Below are 18,665 nucleotides of genomic sequence, written 5' to 3' on the forward strand. Positions count from 1 at the left end.
GGCAGGGACGTGGGCGGAGCGTGGGCAGCGGCGCGCTGAGCTGGGGCTCCGCTGGGAGCGCGGCAGTGGGGTCCACATTGCGCGGCAGTTGAGTGCCAGGCGGCTTCGGCGGGCGGGCGAGGGCCCAGCAGAGGTACGTGCTGCCCGGGGCGGGGCTAGAGGCCTGGGGAGGGACCGGGCTGGGCGGCTCGAGGCCTGGCGAGCTCCATTGCCCGTTAGCCGAGGCCCGGCCGCGGCGCCCACCCTGGCTTTGCCTTTACATGCGATCTGTGTGATTTGCATCCGGCTCCCCCAGCGGAACGCGAGCTGTCTCTCCTTGGGCGGGCCCCCGGTGCAGGGCCAGGTATACAGAAGGCGTTCAATAAGTGATGAACGAAAGGCTGAGTGAATGAGCCCGTCCCCTCTGCCCAGCCCCATTAGCCCCCGGTTTTTGAGCGTCCAGGCCACCCTCAGCCCCACGCCACAAACGGGGGCATCCGGACACTCGGCAGGTATTTATTGGGCTCCGACTATGTACCTAGCTTTGGGCTGGGGAAGATAGACTCCCTAACCCCCGTGGAGGTTGCAGCCTAGGGTGAGTAAGGACGTTCAGTGACTTTATGTAGTTCTCCGTAGCACCAGTAATGCCAGAAAATCATGCCAGGGGGAGAGGTGGGAGATGGCTGCCCCAGTGACATCTGAGCTGACGGGGGTGCGGGCAGTGAGAACTGAAAGGCTGGGGAGAAAGCCCAGGGATGGGGAGCAGCCAAGGCCCCTCACACTAATGGTGACATTTTCAGGTCTAGGGTGAGATCTGCTTCGCTTTGGCTCACTGAGTCCTGTAAAGAGGTCCACATGCTTCAGCTCACCCATCTGTTCAGCCAGCACTCACTGAGCATCTGTTCTGTGCCAGGCCTTTCGGTAGGTACCCTTAAGGGATGCTGTTTAGGGCCGGGTCAGCCCAGGGGGGTGCTCCTAAGGGGTCCTGGAGGCAGTGACCTGAACGACCAGCATCCTTGGAAGGTTGCGGGAGAGAAGTGGTCCAGGCCGAGAGAACAACCTGCACAAAGGCCCTGAGGCAGGAACAGGCTTGGCATTTTAAAGACCACCAAGGCCATGTTTTATTTAATTTTAATGAACTCACACAGACCCACGTGGCTAGTGACTGCTGTATTGGACAGCACAGTCATGGAGAATTTTCTGTGGGAGGGAGATACATACCAGGCCAGAAATAGGGTGAAGGGCTGAGGGTGATGGGCATGGTCGTCAGAGCTGGTCACATAACCCATCCAAGCTGATGCGGGTGCCTCTGGTGTTCACAGTGGCTGGGCTGAGGCATGAGCCCCCGGCTGTGTGGCTGGGCCCCTTAGCGCGTCGCTGGACAGAGTGTGCGCCCACACATGGTGTGGCCCTGCAGTGACCGGTGACCGGAGCAGCCCGGGCTGCTGCCACGATGAAGTTGTTGGTGGCCAAAATCCTGTGCATGGTGGGTGTGTTCTTCTTCATGCTGCTCGGCTCCCTGCTCCCTGTGAAGATTATTGAGGCAGATTTTGAGAAGGCCCATCGCTCAAAGAAGGTCCTCTCACTCTGCAACACCTTCGGAGGCGGGGTCTTCCTGGCCACGTGCTTCAATGCTTTACTGCCGGCCGTGAGAGAGAAGGTAAGGCTCCCTGGGTGGTGGCTTCTTTTTTTTTTAATTGAGATATAGTTGGTGTATAATATTGTATAAATTATAGGGGTACAACAGCAATTCACAATTTTTAAAGATTATACACCACTTATAGTTATTATAAGCTACGGACTGTGTTCCCTGTGCTGTGTAGTAGATCCTTGTAGCAAACTTTTTAAAAAAATTTTTACTTATTTGCAGTGGGGAGGTAATTAGGTTATTTATTTATTTATTTTATTGGAAGTACTGTGGATTGAACTCAAGACTTTATGCATGCTAAGCACTCACTCTACCACTGAGCTATACCCTCCCCCCCCATTTATTTTACACATAATAGTTTGTACTACTTAATCCCCTACCCCTATCTTGCCCCTCCACCTTCTCTGGTGCTTTTCAACTCTGACTCTGAGCTTGGGTGCCTTGACACTCTAAGGGTGATGGGAAGTAGAAAATGAACTTGCTATGTGACTATGAGTTGGTTGCTTCTTGTCTCTGGGTCTTATCTGGTAAACAAAGGGTTGCACCTAACCGGGGGTTCCTAGCTAGTGGGCTTATCAGTCATTACTTGACCAGACCGCCCACCCCGGGCAGCATGCACTTTGTCCTGAAGCTGGCAGTTGTGGACTCTCTTCAGCTCCTGTAGTGATTAGCTACTGCTGCGTAACAAGTTATAACAAACTTAGCATCTTGAAACAACACATACATTACCGCACAGTTTCTGTGGGTCGCGAGTCTGGTCGCCACTTGGCTGGGTCTTCTGTTCCTGGCTCTTAAGATGCAGCAGTCAGGGTATCTGCTGAGCTATGGTCTCACCTCAAGGTTCACCTGCAGATGGATTGGCCTCTGAACTCATAGTTGTAAGGAGGGTTCAGTTCCTTTGTGGTTGTCACACCAAGGGCCCAGTTTCTCCCTGAATGTTGGCTGGGAGCCACCCTCAGTCACCGGCCAGGTGGGCCTCCCAACCATGTGGTTGGCTTTATCTACAGGCCCCATCCAGTGCCTGGACGTCTGACATTGAGGACTGTGAGGTGATGTGTTGGTGCTGTTTTATGCTGCTAAGCATATGTTTCTGGGCTACACAGCACAGGAAATTTGTACAGTTGGCATTGACAAGGCTGAGATCTGAGTCTTCTCTGACGCCTTCTGTGCCCCCAGGTCCCCCCATTTCCTGCATTTCCATGATGTCACTGTCCTGCCTCAGGCATGGACTGCTGCAGTGACCTTCCCCCTTCCTGTCCCCCTTCAGCACATGTGGCCTTCTCATGGTCAGTCCTCCCCAAACTACTTGGGTGCCACGCCCCTGCCCCGGGCTTCCTACACCTCAGCCGGAGTGCCTGCCCCAACCCTGGTCACCCCTCGGAGGATGGCACCGAAGCCCTGGCCGGATGCGTGTGCCTTGTCTTTCCCCCTTCACGCTCGTCCCTCTGGGGTCGGCCACGCTTCTCATGGGCACAGCAGAAGTAGGATGTTGCACAGATGAACAGACGGTTTCTCTACGGAAACACAAGCTTCTGCTGCAACAAGGCTTCCCATCCGGGGACGACTCTGCTCCTAGGGGACAGTGAGCCATGTCTGGGACATCTGTGGTTGTTAGGACTTAGGGGCCCTGGCATTGAGTGGGTAGGGGCAGAAATGCCGCTCTCAGCACTGCACAGGGCGCAGGATGGCCCGCAGAGGATGGCCTGGCCTCGTGTCAACACCTCCTCTCACAAGTTACAACAACCACAACATCACCAGACGCTGCAGTGTCCCCTGGATTGAGAAGTGCTCTGTGTGAGCACAGGTTGTAATGAAGGCCATGACAGGCAGGAGAGGGTGCTGTGCGCGGAGCGTTGGGGCACCTGGTCTGGGTAGAGCACTTGGAAATTATCTGTCAGTCGAGACCCAGGGCATGAGTGTCCACTGGCCACGAGTGAAATGGAGGAGGAACATTCTGGACAGAGCCAATGGCGTGTTCTGAGCCTCGGGGCTGGGAAGGGCTCAGTGTGTGCAAACATCCTTACGAGTCTGGGGACAAACAACCCAGGCTCTGGGCAGCCCATGCCCAGCTCACTGGCCAGCATCCAGAGCTCACTGTCCAGCGTGGCTGCCACCGCCATCCTGGTCAGTCAGCTTTCTGTGCCTTGGGATGAGATGCAACTCAACATGCGGGCCCTCAGCTGCACCGGCTACAGTTCAAGTCCTCATGGGCCGTGCGTGGCTAGTGGCTTCCATGTCACACAGCACAGATCGTCGGGGAAATTCCACTGGCATCAGGGCCAGAGGCCTGCTTGATGTCAGTCCTGGAGGCCACAGGTCCAAGATCAAGGTGCTGGCTGGGCTGGGCCTCCTGAGGCCTCTCTCCAGGCCCTGCAGGTGGCCCTCCTCTGGCTGCCTCTGCATGTGGTGGTCCCGGATGTCTCTTTATGTCTTATAAGGACACTAGACCTAGTGGATCAGGGCCACCCTAACAGCCTCCTTTTAACTGAATTGCCTCTTTAAAGGCCCTGTCTCCAAATATGGTTAGTTTTGCAGTACTAGGGGTTGGGAGAACTTAATATAGAAAACTTTTTTTGGGGGGACACAGATCAGCTCACAGCATCTCCATTTTATCTGTGAAAACCTTTCTTTCCAATGAGGTCACATTCTGAGCTTCTTGGCGGATGCATCCTTTAGGGGTAGCAGTGCAGCTCCTGGTATTTTGAAACTGGTTGACCTAGTGGACGTGACATGAGGCCAGTTCTCTTTCTCATAGAGTTGTTTCTTTTTTTTTTTAAATCCGTCAAGGATGAGCCCATCCCCCTCTCCTCAGCCGTGTATGAGTGGGGTCTTTCTGTGCTCTGCTCATGAACGGTGCTGTGCGATGAACCCTGCTGAGTGGGCTGCGGAGGGCCGGCCGCCGGCCTCTGAACCTCTCTCTGCCTCCCCTCCCCCTCCCGCGCCCTCTGCTCCAGCTGCAGAAGGTCCTGAGCCTCGGGCACATCAGCACCGACTACCCACTGGCCGAGACCATCGTGCTGCTGGGCTTCTTCATGACCGTGTTCCTGGAGCAGCTGGTCCTGACGTTCCGCAAGGAGAGGCCAGCCTTCATCGACCTGGAGACGTTCAACGCCAGCTCAGACGCGGGCAGCGACTCGGAGTACGAGAGCCCCTTCATGGGCGGCCCGCGGGGCCACGCGCTCTACGGGGCGCCCCATGCACACAGCCACGGGCTGAGTGTCCAGGAGCTGACGCGCTCCAGCCCGCTGCGGCTCCTCAGCCTGGTCTTCGCTCTGTCAGCCCACTCCATCTTCGAGGGCCTGGCCCTGGGCCTGCAGGAGGAGGGGGAGAAGGTGATGAGCCTGTTTGTGGGCGTGGCCATCCACGAGACGCTGGTGGCCGTGGCCCTGGGCATCAGCATGGCCCGCAGCTCCATGACCCTGAAGGACGCAGCCAAGCTGGCGGTCACCGTGAGCGCCATGATCCCGCTGGGCATCAGCCTCGGCCTGGGCATCCAGAGTGCCCAGGGCGTGCCTGGCAGCGTGGCCTCCGTGCTGCTGCAGGGCCTGGCAGGCGGCACCTTCCTCTTCGTCACCTTCTTTGAGATCCTGGCCAAGGAGCTGGAGGAGAAGAGCGACCGGCTTCTCAAGGTCCTCTTCCTGGTGCTGGGCTACGCTGTCCTGGCCGGCCTGGTCTTCCTCAAGTGGTGAAGGCCCCGCCTCCACCGGCCGGAGCCCCGCCCCGGCCCCGCCTCCCCAAGGGAGCGAGCTCCGCCCAGAGCCGCTGTCCACGCACAGAGGTGCTGCCCAGGACTGGGCTGTGCCCTGGATCCTACACCCCGAGCCTGGGGGCCCCGCTACAACTTTTACAATTACTCCTCTTAAAAGTATTTACCAAAGCTGTGTGGCCATGTCATCCTCTAGCCGGGGAATCGTTTGACTGGTATGTGAGGCAGGGCCAGACCCAGACCTTCCTCTCCCTGCACACCACGGTATGGACGAGGGCGGGAGAGGCCGACTGAGCTGCTGTTGGAGGCCCCGAGGCCTACCGTCCTGTGCACTCCTGGCTCCGGTGCCGACACCTTAGGCACCCTCAGCCTTTGCTACAGCCCCACAGCACGTGGCTGGTGCGCCCCCAGGGTTAGCAGAGGTTTCAGTGAGCGGTTTTCGAAAGGAGTTCCCCAGCGAGGAGCCTCTGGTCCACAATGAGCTGGGAGGCTGCAATTCCTGCCACCCGATGCTGCGCTTCTGGGAGGGCGAGGTCCAGGGGGCCTCAGGACTGCTCTCTTTTTCACTGCTTTCTATAAGGGCCCCTGCATGGGGAGGTTGCTCTCCAGGGTGCTGGGGCCACTAAGCATCCCAGTCCCCGGGGGCAACAGGGCCCCAGGGCAGGAAAGATGTGTGGGCAGTCCAGGGTGGCCCACACACCCAGGGTCTCCAGAGCAAGACGGCCTCCTACAGGCCGGGGACAGGGACCACGTGATGCAGCTCTCCCCACCAGACATGAATGAGACCAGACTCCCTCTGGGGGTGCAGGAACTGGGAGACCAACAGCCCTGTGCGGCTTTGCACCGTGGCAACAACCTCTGTTAACATAGTCCTGGCAACGGGTGCTGCCCCAGGGAATGAGCTGCAGCTGAGGGACCTTCCTGGGGGCTTCCCAGTGTCTGCCTCCCAGCTTGGAGGGGCGGCCTCCCCAGCTCTGTCCTGGGCAGTGAGGGCCTGCCCGTCACTCAACCCTTCCTACATCCACACTCCTCCACGTGGCTTCAGGCTGGACCAGGTGCGCACCCTCCTAGAATCCCCGATTTCCTTCCTGCCTCAACCCCAGCCCCTGCCCAGACCCACATTGCCCACACGCAGGCCATTTAAGCTCCCAGCAAGGAAAGCCCCACCCTCCACCTTAAGCCCTGGGTTTGTAAAGGCCTCCAGCCTGTGGCTCCGGCCTGGTGGGGGTTCTAGGGTCTTGTCCCAGGGGCACCCCGGGTGCTAGCCAGCCGCAGCACCGGGCACAAGAGCACACAACCCTGGCCCTGGCCCCCGCCTCCTTCCATGTTGCTGCAAGTCTCAGGAAGCAGGGCCATGTGTCCAAGGCCCCCATCTCTGCTCTGTTGGTCCCCCGCCCCGATGCTGTTGGAAGTAATTGGGCCTGCTTCCAGGAACTTCTGTATGATTTACCAGGACCCACTGTGAACCCCACATGGCCTGACCCTGTCCCTATGCTGGGAAAGTGACCTCTGTAGGTGTGGGAACTTCACATCCACCTTGTCCTAAACCCGGCATTGTTGGCGTCCGCCTGCACCCACATCACTCCACCTTTGCCTTGGTGGGCAGGGCACTCAGGACACTGGAGCCACCAGACTCCAGAGCCTGCCTTTAGCTGGGGGGACGTGGTCTCTGGAACAGAGCTGGGCGGGAACGAGGTGGAGACAGAGCATCCCACGCAGGAAGGCTCAGGGGCCCCTGTCCCGCCGAACCCAGCAGGAACCCCGCCGTGGGGGGAGAGCAGTCTGCTCCAAAGGTTCCCAGGTCATAAAGCACACACACAGCAGGGTCCTGACCCCCCAGCCATCAGCTTCTTGGAATGCCTTGGGGACACCACAAGCCTGTCCTCCCCTCAGTCCCCACACCCCCCTTCTTCCCCCTGCTGGAGCCTTCAAGGCCATGTTATCCCCCCTCACTGTAAGCCAGCTTCTGAACCAGGAGGAGTGCTCCCACACCAGCAAGGAGGGGAAACCCCAGTGCCCCCGCCTGCCACCCGTTTCCCTGTGTGCCTGCACCTGCTTGACCTCTTTGCCAGGCTTTGGCTCTAGGGTCCCACCAGCCCCAGCAAAACTGCTTCCAGGCCCCCTGGGGGTGCTGCGACCCCAAGAAGCTTGGGGGGTTGCACACAGGCTGTCTCCTGGCCCCCCAAGGCCACCCCTCTTGTCTGCTGTGGTCAGAGGAAAAGTGTCATCTCTGGGGTCTGCCTCCAGGGGCCATAGGGGTCATGGTGTCTCTTGGCTGGTTTCCGTCATCTCTCCCCACTTTGGGCAAGAATCAAAGTGTCTCCATGTGGGGGTAAGAAGATGCGTGGTTGTCCCGTCTGATGGAGGCCCTGGAGAAGCCAGCCTCACTGCTGAGGTCCCCTGGCCTGGAGTGGTCATATCTGGCCTAGACCAGGGTCAGCTGAGGCCATCTCAGAGGCTCCGTCCCCTCTCCGCTGACACGTGGTGACAGGAGCTCTGGCTGAATAAGACTGCGGGTTGGTCACAGCCTGAGGCCAACGACCATCCCTGTCGTCAGCCAGGAAAGCCTTCATGTATGTCTGTGCAACTGCACCATTAGGGATGTTTTGCTGCTTTGAGATTCTGCGTGCGTGTCCAAGGCAGAGACCGAGGAGAGGGAGGCGGACACCTGCTGATGGACTGTTTGACACTCTTGGCAAAGACCAGGCACAGCTACCTTCACTTGGATGAGGGTGTTCCCAAGTAGCACAAATGCCTTTCTGTGGAAAAAACAAAACTGCAAGCACTGCCTTTATCCAGATGTGCCCTGCTGGGTCAGGGCCACCCGTGGCCACTTGCTTGGCCCTGGACTTCCCTAGGCCTCAGCCAGGCAGACTCCCAGCAGCATGACTGTGGGAGCACAGGGTGGGGGCGCCATTCGGAGCCCTGCAGTGGGACGGCTGGTGTGGGTCTTGGGTCCTGTCCTCCGCCAAGCCTGTTGGAGTGTCGCCCTTCACCAGGGAGCCCCCGGCCCGGCCCCGCCGCCCTCCGCAGCGCCCCAGTGGCATGGAGACAGGGCTCACAGCACAGGCGACAGCTGGATGGAGTCGCCCGGGTTCCCCTCCCTGATCTGGAAACAAAAGAGGAGAAAATTAGGAGGCGGCACCCAGGCCTCTCAGATTGAATCAACTGTAATAACAGCGTGTCTCGGCTTCTGTTGTCTGCTGTTTGCGTTTCTGGTGGAGAAGTTATTAGTGTGGGGCTGGGCGGGGGAGCACCTCTTCCCAGCCTGGCTGAGTCCTTGGAGCCCTGAAAAGCAGGCGAATGGGATTGTGCGTCCCTGCAAGCACAGCGCCTCCCGACCTGCCCTGACTGCCAGCTCAGGACCCTCGGCCCTGCGGGAAGAGAGGGTGTGTCTCCCACCTGTCCCAGCCTGAGCTGTCTGTCATCTTGGGGACAGAGCCAGCAACTGACTCATCTGACCTTCTGAGAGCCTCCTGCAGGCCGGGACTAGGCCGGGACTCCAGCAGAGGGGGGCTGCTGCAGGGCGTGAGGGTGGTGGTGGGAAAACCCTAGAATTCTTGGGCCATTTAGGGTGCTGAGGCCAGACTGGGCTGGAGAAGAGAGACACCCCTCTCCTATCCCCAGCCTGACCCCCCAGGCCTCTGCAGCTCCTGGGGCAGAAGCAGCTGACCTGGCAGGCCGTGAAGTTCTGGACGCGGGCCGAAGTGACTGCTGTGTGCTCAGCCTGGCAGGAGAAAATGAGATGGGCAGGTGGGCCCTCCGGAGCCCCCGATTCCTCAGTGCCTGGGAGGCCCAGCTGAGGTGCCACATTTAGAGCAAAGGACATGGAAGGTTCACAGGCCCTCTCCCTCCAGGGACCGGGTGGGCCTCCCCCTGAGCTAGTTCGGGTCCAGCCGCTGAGGCGGACAAGCTGGCCCCTAAAACAGGGACCCTGTCGCCCAGTGCTGTGCCTGGCAGGATGTGAGCAGCGTTCCTGTCTGGGGGTGGGGCTGGAGAGTTTGCATTTCTACCAAGCTCCCAGATGATGCTGCCGCCCTGGTCTGGGGACCCTTTTGAGACCCACTGCCCTCCTCCAGGTCCCCCCCCCCAGCCCTGCTGGCATGGGAACAGGTCATCCTGGGAGGATTGGTGTCCTGGGTGCTGGGGGGTAAGGAGCGGCACCCCTGGCCCCACCCACTGGGTGCCAGGAGCAAACCCCCCCAAGGCATGACAACCATAGATGTCCCAGACATCTCCCAGTGTCCCCTGGGAGCAAGGTCACACCCAAGTGAGACCCCCCCCAGCCCCAGAACCTAAGACAGCTTGTGTCTAGTGTGACATGATAGATCAACACACATGCAGTAAGTGCCCTGGAGAGAAAAAAGCCAGATGAAGGGAGAGTCACAAAGGGAGGCAGGGACTATTTCAGCATTATGGTCAGGGAGGATATCTCTGAGGGCCTCACTGGAGTCAAAAGGTAGGGGAGAAGCTTTTCCAGCAGAGGGAGTGGCCTGTGCAAAGGCCCTGAGGTCTCCCTGCACATCACAGTCCTTTTCTGTGGCTGATCAAAGCTACCCTGGCTCTCTGTTAAAAGCTCCAAGCGTTTTTGGCAGGGGCTCATCTTGCCAACGATGAAGCCTTCAGTGACCCCACTCCTCAGAGGTGGTGATGACAATACAGCCCCAGGTGGAGGGGCACCTCAGGTCACCCATAGGTGCCAGGCAGGTGGCTTCAGGGAGGGACCAGCACCAGCATCTCCCATCGTAGGCTGGGGTCCAGCTCCCGCAGGTGCTGGTGGGCAGAATTTGGGCTCAGGATGCCAGCCCGTTCCTTTTTCCAAGGCAAACTGTGTTTTGACAAATGATCTTCTTATTTTTAAATGTTGATGCCAAACTTAAAAACAAACAGAAAACCTTTGTGGGCCAAACTGCATCTGTGAGAGGCCATGGCGCTCAGCCTCAACTTCGCTCACATAATTATATTAATCCAGGGGGGAAAGAAAGAGCAGAGCTGCCTTCCTCCCTGCACGGGGGGCCTGGAGAGCACTCTCCGGCCCTGGCCCAGAGTGGTGTGGGGAGGAGGCCCACAGGCTGCAAGGCCAGGTGAGGAGCTGGGATTTTGCAGGTAAGTGACTGCCCCTCTGCATTGAAGAGGACGCCTGCAGATCAGGGACGGGGACAGCCAGGTGTGTGTCTGCCAGGGACAGCAGGAAGGCTGGGTTGTGGCTTCAAAGCCTGATGGACCCAGGCTCCAGCCCCAGCCCAGCTTCTGCCTCCAGCGAGCCAATTCCTATCTCTGCGCTGGCGATACCCAGCACAACCCGCAGGGTCACGAAGGCCAGGGCTGCCACCCTTGTTTGGGGTGCTTGGGTGGGGATTGGGCCCCGTGCCCTGGGGAGAGTGAGGAGGAGATTTTGGGGCCGCCCTCCCCAGGCTCACAGGGCTGAGAGCTTGGCCTGGAGCTATAAATAGCAGCCGCAGAGTGGAACTGCTGCCTGCGCCCACGCTCCTACGCATGAGTCAGCCGGCTCCGGCCTGGGCTGGCGCCCGGAGGAGCCAGAGGGCTGGACAGAGGCCCGAGGCTGGGCCCAGAGCCGCCCATCACAGAGGCAGGCGGGCGGTCCGAGAGGGAGGGAGGGGTCTGTCGTCTCTAAGCGCCTGGGTGCTGGAAAGCCCCACAAGATGGATGCCATGTGACCCTGAGAGGCTAGACAACATGATCTACATTCACAGATGGGGAAACTGAGGCTCAGAGGAGTCCTCAGCTGGGACGTGGCGATCCAGACCAGAGTGTAGGACCTGTCTGCCCACGAAGCTGTCTCCATCTCTGGCTGAGAGCACTTTGGGATGCGGGGCCGGAGCCAGGCCACCCTCTGTGGTGCCCCATGGGGCCTAGGATAAGGCTGGAGGGAGCAGTGCCTGCAGGACAGCTCCAGGCAGCCGGGGTTGGACAGGGAACCGGGGCAAGCTCGGGTGGGGTCTGGAGGAGCTCGAACGCCAGGCTGAGAAGCTGTTTCCTGACCTGGAAGTCAGGAGGCCACCGGCGGCTTTGGAGTAGAGGAGGCTAAGCGGTGACCTCCAGGGTGGAAGGAGGGCTGGAGGGGCAATCCTGGGAGGCCAGGAAGGAGGCAGGTGGGATGGTCCAGGTGCAAGTGGCCGGGGGTGTAGCGGAGGGGCTGAATCAGAGGGAAATGGGGCCCTTCAAGCCCCAGAAGCAGATGAACCTCAGGGGACCAGCCTCTGCAGGAACCACTTGGTCTTGGGGGCAGTGCCCACATCGCCAAGCAAGCAGGAAGGATCTATCCCAGCCAGAACCACGGGGATGGTGGACCAGCAAGGTTCAAGGGGCCAAGAGCCAGAGGGGCCCTTGGACTCCAGCCCACCATCTGCTCACGCACCTCATGACGGGGAACTCACCACCTGACAAAGGGCCTCTTTCACCCTCCAGCTGCTCTGACCCTCCTTGTGGGGCCTTAGTGTCAGCCTCCCCATCAAGGGCACCTTCCTCTAACAGGCTTGGGCCCTGGGGCAGCCTCACACTCACCCCTGGTCCTGTTGCTGCTCCCCAAAGCCCCATCTTCTCTGAGATGCGTCTCTGACCTCTGAGTCTTCAGGAGTGAGGGGTGATGTTATCCTGTTAGCTTAAATGTGGACACACAGACATCAAATGCACAGATGCGTCCCAAAGGCAAACATTTATTCTTAGAGACAACTCCTCTTGGAGGAAGATAATGTTTTCCTACCAGAAAATTGCAAACCCAGACCCCTTGGCCCCCTTTGTTTACCGCTCGACCTTCAAATGCCCCTCCAGACTCTGCCTCAGTGGACTCCCCTTAGGGGCACAAGCCCACACCAAGTCCCACCCCTGCCGGGACGAAGGCCCTGGGATGGGGACCAGTCTCCAGGTACACCCCCTTGCCGCACGCCCCTTTGGACCACCTCTGCCTTCTCATACATCTGTTCATTCTGCCAGTGCACCCTCCCCCATGGGGGGCCCTGTGCTGGAACACTACCCCACCAACCCAAGGGTATCTCATTCTGCCCTCCAGTCTCCTTATTTGCAGTTCTGCTAACTGGCCCCTTCTCTTTTCTCCTGGGTGACCTGAGCTCTGCACCACTCTAGCCCAGCCGCTGGCTGCTGGGTGACCCTGGGATGCGCCAGCTTACTGGTGGATAACCCCAGTCCCACTGTGCCCCCGGCAGGACCGTGTGTACACCAGGTGGGGTGCCGGAGGTGTCCCAGCGGTGTCCTGGCGGGGGTGCTGGGCAGGGGCCCGGGGTGGGGGTCCAAGAGGAGCTGCACGCACGCGGCGGGGCGCGGGGTCGCGGTGACCTTGGCGGGGGGCGCGGGTCCCGGGGGAGGGGCGGAGCGCGGCGCCCGGCGGCGGGCGGGGACGGGCGGGGACGGGCGCGGGCGCGACGGCGGCGGCGGCGGCGGCGGCGGCGGCGGCAGCTCGGGCGGGCGGCGGCGGGCGTGCGGGGGGCGGCGGCGCCGGAGCGGACACGGAACCGGCCAGCAGCAGCCGCGGCGGCGCCGCAGGGACGAGCGCCCAGGTAGGTGGCTGGGGCGGGGGGCCGGGGCGCCGGGGCACGCTGCATGCCCCCTGGAGGCCCGCGGGTCCTTTCCCTGAGCGCCCCTCCTTTGTCCGAGCCCCACCCTCCTCCCCCACGCCGAGCCCTCCGCCGGAACCCCCTCCCCAGCCCGGCGGGTCCCTGGCCCGGCCGTCCTCCGCGCGTCCACCTTGGACAGCTCCCTCCCTGCCGCCCCCCTCCGCCCACCGTACTAACGGGGAGCTCTTCGGCCGAGCCAGCCCCTCCTCCGGCCCACCGCAGCCTCACTCTCCGTCCGCTCTCAGGGCCACTTCACGAGGAGTCAGGTGGGCCTTGGGCCCGTCTGCCCCCACCACACATCCCCTTCGTCCTCCCGCTCCCTCAGCCAAGCCAAGCCGCTCACCCAGGAGCCCCTCCCCTGGTGGGCTCCCCCTCCCCCACCAATTAGATCCTGCTTGGGCCGAGGGGAGCCCATGGGCTGGCCCCCGGGGTGTCCCTCCCCTCCCACAGGCCTCCTAGAGCAGGCCCTGGCTCATCAATCCCCCACTGGTCAGGGGATCCCTAGGTCAGAGTCTGGGGCAGGCCTCCTGTGCCCCCAGGCCCTCCCCTGCCTGGGTCAGGGCCTGCTTTCTTGCACCTGAGGTCGCTCCAACCTCCTGGCAGCACTGGGCTCCGGGGACCCAGGATGGGGAGGTTTGTCTGGCCCGGGAGTCTCAGGATGGTCGGCTTTGCACAGCAGAAGGACTCCCAGTTTTGTAACCAACCAGGGCTGGGTTCAAATCCCTCTCTGCTCTGCCACCTCCCTGCTGTGACCTTGAGCCCATGCCACCCCCTTTTGAGCCTCAGTGCCCACAACCCCTCCCCCTCCCCCAGCCCATGGGAGGAGAGGGTGGGATTCAAACAGCACCCGGTGGGTTCCCAGCATGGGCTTGGGGGTTATTGAATGAGGGCTCCTAGTCGGGGGTCCCCTCCTGGAAGACACCCTGCTGAAGTCCTGGAGCCGTGCCTGGGGGTCTGCGCCCAGAGCAAGGTGAGCACTGGGTCTGGGGCGGCAGATTGGATGGTGACCAGCCAGCCCAGGTTCCCCAGCCGGTCACAGCAGCTGCCTGGCTGCACACTGGTGTGCCCGCTTCTCGGAGTGCCTGCCCAGGAAAGGGCAGTGACTGCAGAGCAGACTGGCAGCCCTGCCAACCCCCCAACCTCCTCCCAGGCTGTGCATGTCACCGATGTGCCTACTGGTCCGCAGTGAGTTAGAACTGCTAAAGCTCCCTCCCGCAAGTTTGCTGGGCACGTTACTTGTTGGGTACCTGTCGGCCATTACCTTCATCGTACGTCTTTTTCTAACAAACCTGATACTTTAGATTGGTCAGAACACGACTTCCCATCCCACCACCAGCCAAGTGCCTTGTACACTGGGCCCTTATCATGTCCGTCTTCACTGAGGACACCTAGGCTCGGGGACACCGTTGACTTGCCTGGGTTTTCACTGCCAGGCTCACACCGTCGCATCTGGCTCACACTCCCGCACGCACACCTGCGGGAGGCGGCGCGGCCAGGGTGCAGTCTTGCCCTCTCTTCTCCCTCCCGCCAGAGACACCCCCCACCCCCCCGCCCATGCTGAAGGACCCTCAGAGCTGGCTGAGGAGGAGGCATAGAAGGGGTCTCTCATGTTTCTGTAAATAAGGACACAGATGCTGGGGACAGACCTCTGGCCTTCCCACCCCCAGCCCCCGGTTTTCCCCCACCTCCATCAGTTCAGGATCTGCTCTGCTGTGTGACCTCCTGAGGTTACTGGACTTCTCTGAGCACAGGGGAGGAAAGAGAGGAATTCTGTTGAATCCCTCTCCCAGGGGATTCTGTTCCTACAGACACATCAGACCCGAACAGGAGGCCAGGGCGGGCCAGACCACAGCCTGGGTTTGGCGTTCAGGGAGTGGGGCTTTTTCTCTTGAGGCTAACTTTTAGTTTCCTCATCTACAGCCTGGGCTGCTATGGGAAACCTCCTTTGAGATTTGCAAATTCTCTGACCTCCAGCCCCAGGATCACACTTCCAGGATGAGAGCAGAGAGGGGAGGGGAGCAGTTTTAAAATGCTGGTTCCTAGGGCTGTGGCCCTGGACCAAAGGGTTCATCAATTCCAGGGGTGAGGCCCTGCAATCTGCATCTTAAAGACACCCCACCACACAGCTCCCCTGAGGTTTAGGAGCCTCTGGGCTGGGGGGTTGAGCAGGGAGCCTGCGATTGTTGGAGAGAGGCCCCGTTTTACTTATTCTGCAGAGGAGAAAACTGAGGGTCAGGGTGGCAAATGAATGTGCCCAGGTCACAGAGCCAGGCCTACTGGGAAGAAAGGAAAAAAAAAAAAAGCTGGTGCTGCCTATGGGAGGGCGTAGGGGAGTGTGTAGGTGGAGAAAGGAGTTGGAGGGCACCCCATGCTGGCATCTCCACAGCTCTTCCAGCCCAGAATCCCCCCATCTCCTCCCAGATTTCGTTTCAAGGGAAGCAGGCAGAGGGGGCTGGCTCCAAGCCTACATGCAGGACAGAACTACAAAGTCTGGCAAATCCACCAGGGAAGTCTTCCCTGGGGCCACAAGAGAAATGCCGCCTCCTCCAAGAAGCCGCCCCTCCCATCCCCTCCCTCCCTACAAGTGGCCTTTGCGTCTGACACTCCTCTCTGTGCAGGGTTGGTCCGGGGTTCTAGCAGCCCGCGCGAGCCCTCCCGGCCCCGACCCCCTCCCCCACGCAGAAGATGCCTGAGCAGAGCAACGACTACCGAGTGGTGGTGTTCGGGGCAGGCGGAGTGGGCAAGAGCTCGCTGGTGCTGCGCTTTGTCAAGGGCACGTTCCGGGACACCTACATCCCCACCATTGAGGACACCTACCGGCAGGTCATCAGCTGTGACAAGAGCGTGTGCACGCTGCAGATCACCGACACCACGGGCAGCCACCAGTTCCCAGCCATGCAGCGGCTATCTATTTCCAAGGGCCACGCCTTCATCTTGGTCTTCTCCGTCACCAGCAAGCAGTCGCTGGAGGAGCTGGGCCCCATCTACAAGCTCATTGTGCAGATCAAGGGCAGCGTGGAGGACATCCCGGTCATGCTGGTGGGCAACAAGTGTGACGAGACGCAGCGGGAGGTGGACACCCGCGAGGCACAGGCCGTGGCCCAGGAGTGGAAGTGCGCCTTCATGGAGACGTCGGCCAAGATGAACTACAACGTCAAGGAGCTCTTCCAGGAGCTGCTCACGCTGGAGACACGCCGGAACATGAGCCTCAACATCGACGGCAAGCGCTCCAGCAAACAGAAGAGGACAGACCGCATCAAGGGCAAATGCATCCTCATGTGAGCCCAGCGCCCCGTGTAGGCGCCCCGCTGCCCTGGCCCAGGCCTCCCGGTGGTCCTCCTCCTCCTCCCCTCTCCCTCTCATCTCTCCCACTTCTCTTCCTTCCTCCAGCATCTCTGGCGAGGAACCTGAGGCCCCAGTGAGCCCATGGCAGACCTGGGACTCCAACCCGGCTCTGTCCCACGGCTCTGCCTTCCTCCCCACCATCTTTGCTCCCCATCCTGTCTGTACCCCCAAAGCCAAGTGCTGGAGGTGGCCCCCTTGATCTGCACATGGGAAAATGGGGAAGCTCCCTGTCCCCGTCAGAAATGAAGATGCTGGTCATGGTGTCTCCGAGGACCCTCACCTCTGACCCCTTCCCTTGGGCACCCTGAGCCGGACCTGCACCCTGCCCCTCATTAGATCACTGTGACCTTGATGGGGAGAAGGGAGTGGAAATGCACATAGACTTCAGACTTTATTTTCTCCTATTTGGTGTTTAACATCCACCCCCTTTCATCCCTCGTGGCCTCCGGCCTGTGCCTCCCCCCCCAGGTTCCAGACCACCCCCTTCACCCTCAGTCTCCACAGCTTGGTGGGATCCTTGTGGGCTGGGTCTCCGGCTGCCAGGCAATAACCGCAGGGCCCACAGCAGTGCTCCACCGGCCCGGAGTCCCACTCCTCACCCGGCCTGGGCCTGGGGGCAGGCAGGGGAGGCCCAGGACTAGCCGATGGCCACAGCACAACTCCAGGGGACTGTCCGGAGCGAATATGGAGGAGCTTCCCAACCACAGCGCGCAGACAGAGATGGGTACAGCTTGTCACCACTGAGCCGGGGCAGGGACCCGAGGTGCTGGGGGTCGTTGGAGGCAAACCGTTGCCCGGCCTGCTTCCTCCCTCCTCTTGGGCCCCGGGGGGGACCGCCCAGGAATGCGGGTGTCCTGGAGTCAGGATGTGTCCACCACAGTGAGATTCTAAGTGTTTCTGTGAGAGTGTCTAGATGATGCCACACCGGTGGGACCTGGGACAAGTATGAAGGTGCCCTATAGGCCTGGGTGGCAGTGTGGCAGTGGTGGAGGGGGTCTGGGATGACGTACTGGGCACCTCAGTGTGCTGGGCGGATGGCTTGTGTCTAAGCTTGTGTGGGGGCCCCTGTGTGTGTGTGTGTTTGTGTGACAGTCAATGTGTAGTAACAGTGTAGGGTGAACATAGGGGCAGGTCATGTGGTTGCCAACAAGACTGGACACTTGGGATGTGTGAGCCTTTGCACCCGCGAGAATACGACCGTGAGCAGCTGCATTTTGGGGGGGAGGGTGATGTGATTTAGCGGGGATCCTCTGTAGGCTTGTTGATCCTGCCTGTCTGAGGCACACTGCGCTGGCTTCACTCTGGAGCGAGGTGGCTCTCAGCTCACCACCTGTATGCATCAGCCGTTGCTAGGCGACACGCAACCACAAACTCGGCAGCTCGAAACAGCATACGTGTATGCTCTCAGCACAAGGCAGTGATCAGTACCGCCGAGCTGTGGTCTCATCCGAAGGCCTGCCTGGGGAAGGATCTGCATCGCGGCTCACGTGCTTGTGGGCAGCATTCAGTTGCCTGCGGTCTTAGGACGGGGGCTCAGCTGCCTGCCTTCTGGGCCTCTCCCTGGGGCTACGGGCAGCACTGGTGTCACTAGGCATCAGGAAGCTAGATGCGTGTGTGGTAGAGAGGCCACGGGGCTGTAGCCAGGTGACCACGCGCTTTGTGTAGGCAAGAGAGACTGTTTGTGTCCATCTTGGTAGCAGTGTATTTTCTCCCCTCTGTGTTTGTGGGGCTTTTCATTCCTCAAATATTTACTGGGCACGCTGTGTGTATATGTGCACGTGCATGCGTGTGTCCCCACCTGGCGTGTGGACAGGCCCTCAGAAGAATTGGTAGCATCTTATCTAAGCACAGCTGAGTACCTTTATCCTGATGGGTCCAGGACCCACCAGCAACTGGTGTTGGCCCCTCCCCACTGAAGGTGCCGGAGAAAGTGGGGCTGGGCAGGGACCATTCTCAGGGACACACCCTGATAGCACAATCTCCCTGGGGCCCTGCCCACCTCCAGGCCTCTGCTGCCCTAGGCCCTGCCCTGACCCTGGAGGAGAGAGGGGTTCCGCAGCAGGAGAGGACCAGGGCCCCCCCCCAGCTGTTGGCCCGTCCTGCCTCGGCATCCCTGGGTCTGGTGACCGTACCAGGCCATGCTTGTGTGCCCCTGCCCCCTCCCCCTCGCATGTGGGTGCCCCAACTCCCCATTGTGGGGTCTGTGTAACATTCCCTCTAGAAATAGTCTTCCTGCAATAAAGACGTGGATCCTGCCTCCTGCACCAGTGTGCCTTCTTTGGGGTGGGGAGGTCAGCTGGCCACCTGCAAAGGATGGGAAGTGAGGGATGGGTCTGTGAGAAGAGTTTGGACTTTTGTAAGGGGGACTCTTGGGCATCGTGGGAACATTTCAGGG

The 18,665-nt window shown here is 60.3% G+C and overlaps 2 protein-coding genes across 2 annotated transcripts; both read left to right on the forward strand.

Moving 5' to 3' along the window:
* Positions 1 to 8,524, forward strand: SLC39A3 (solute carrier family 39 member 3). The gene is made up of 4 exons (XM_032466025.1): positions 1 to 133; positions 780 to 900; positions 1,302 to 1,639; positions 4,582 to 8,524. Exons 3-4 carry the CDS (start codon positions 1,433 to 1,435, stop codon positions 5,314 to 5,316), a joined length of 942 nt encoding a protein of 313 aa, XP_032321916.1. The 5' UTR covers positions 1 to 133; positions 780 to 900; positions 1,302 to 1,432; the 3' UTR covers positions 5,317 to 8,524.
* Positions 8,525 to 12,735: 4,211 nt separating this feature from the next.
* On the forward strand, positions 12,736 to 18,521 carry DIRAS1 (DIRAS family GTPase 1). The gene is made up of 2 exons (XM_032466026.1): positions 12,736 to 12,868; positions 15,544 to 18,521. Exon 2 carries the CDS (start codon positions 15,611 to 15,613, stop codon positions 16,205 to 16,207), a length of 597 nt encoding a protein of 198 aa, XP_032321917.1. The 5' UTR covers positions 12,736 to 12,868; positions 15,544 to 15,610; the 3' UTR covers positions 16,208 to 18,521.
* Positions 18,522 to 18,665: the final 144 nt, after the last annotated feature.

The sequence above is a fragment of the Camelus ferus genome, chromosome 22, assembly GCF_009834535.1.
Source record: "Camelus ferus isolate YT-003-E chromosome 22, BCGSAC_Cfer_1.0, whole genome shotgun sequence".
NCBI classification, from domain to species: Eukaryota; Metazoa; Chordata; class Mammalia; order Artiodactyla; family Camelidae; genus Camelus; species Camelus ferus.

Coding starts and splice junctions, on each gene's coding strand:
- SLC39A3 (XM_032466025.1), top strand. CDS start 1,433: ATGAAGTTGTTGGTGGCCAAAATCCTGTGCATGGTGGGTGTGTTCTTC. Junction 1,640..4,581: donor TGCCGGCCGTGAGAGAGAAG/GTAAGGCTCCCT, acceptor CCTCTGCTCCAG/CTGCAGAAGGTCCTGAGCCT.
- DIRAS1 (XM_032466026.1), top strand. CDS start 15,611: ATGCCTGAGCAGAGCAACGACTACCGAGTGGTGGTGTTCGGGGCAGGC.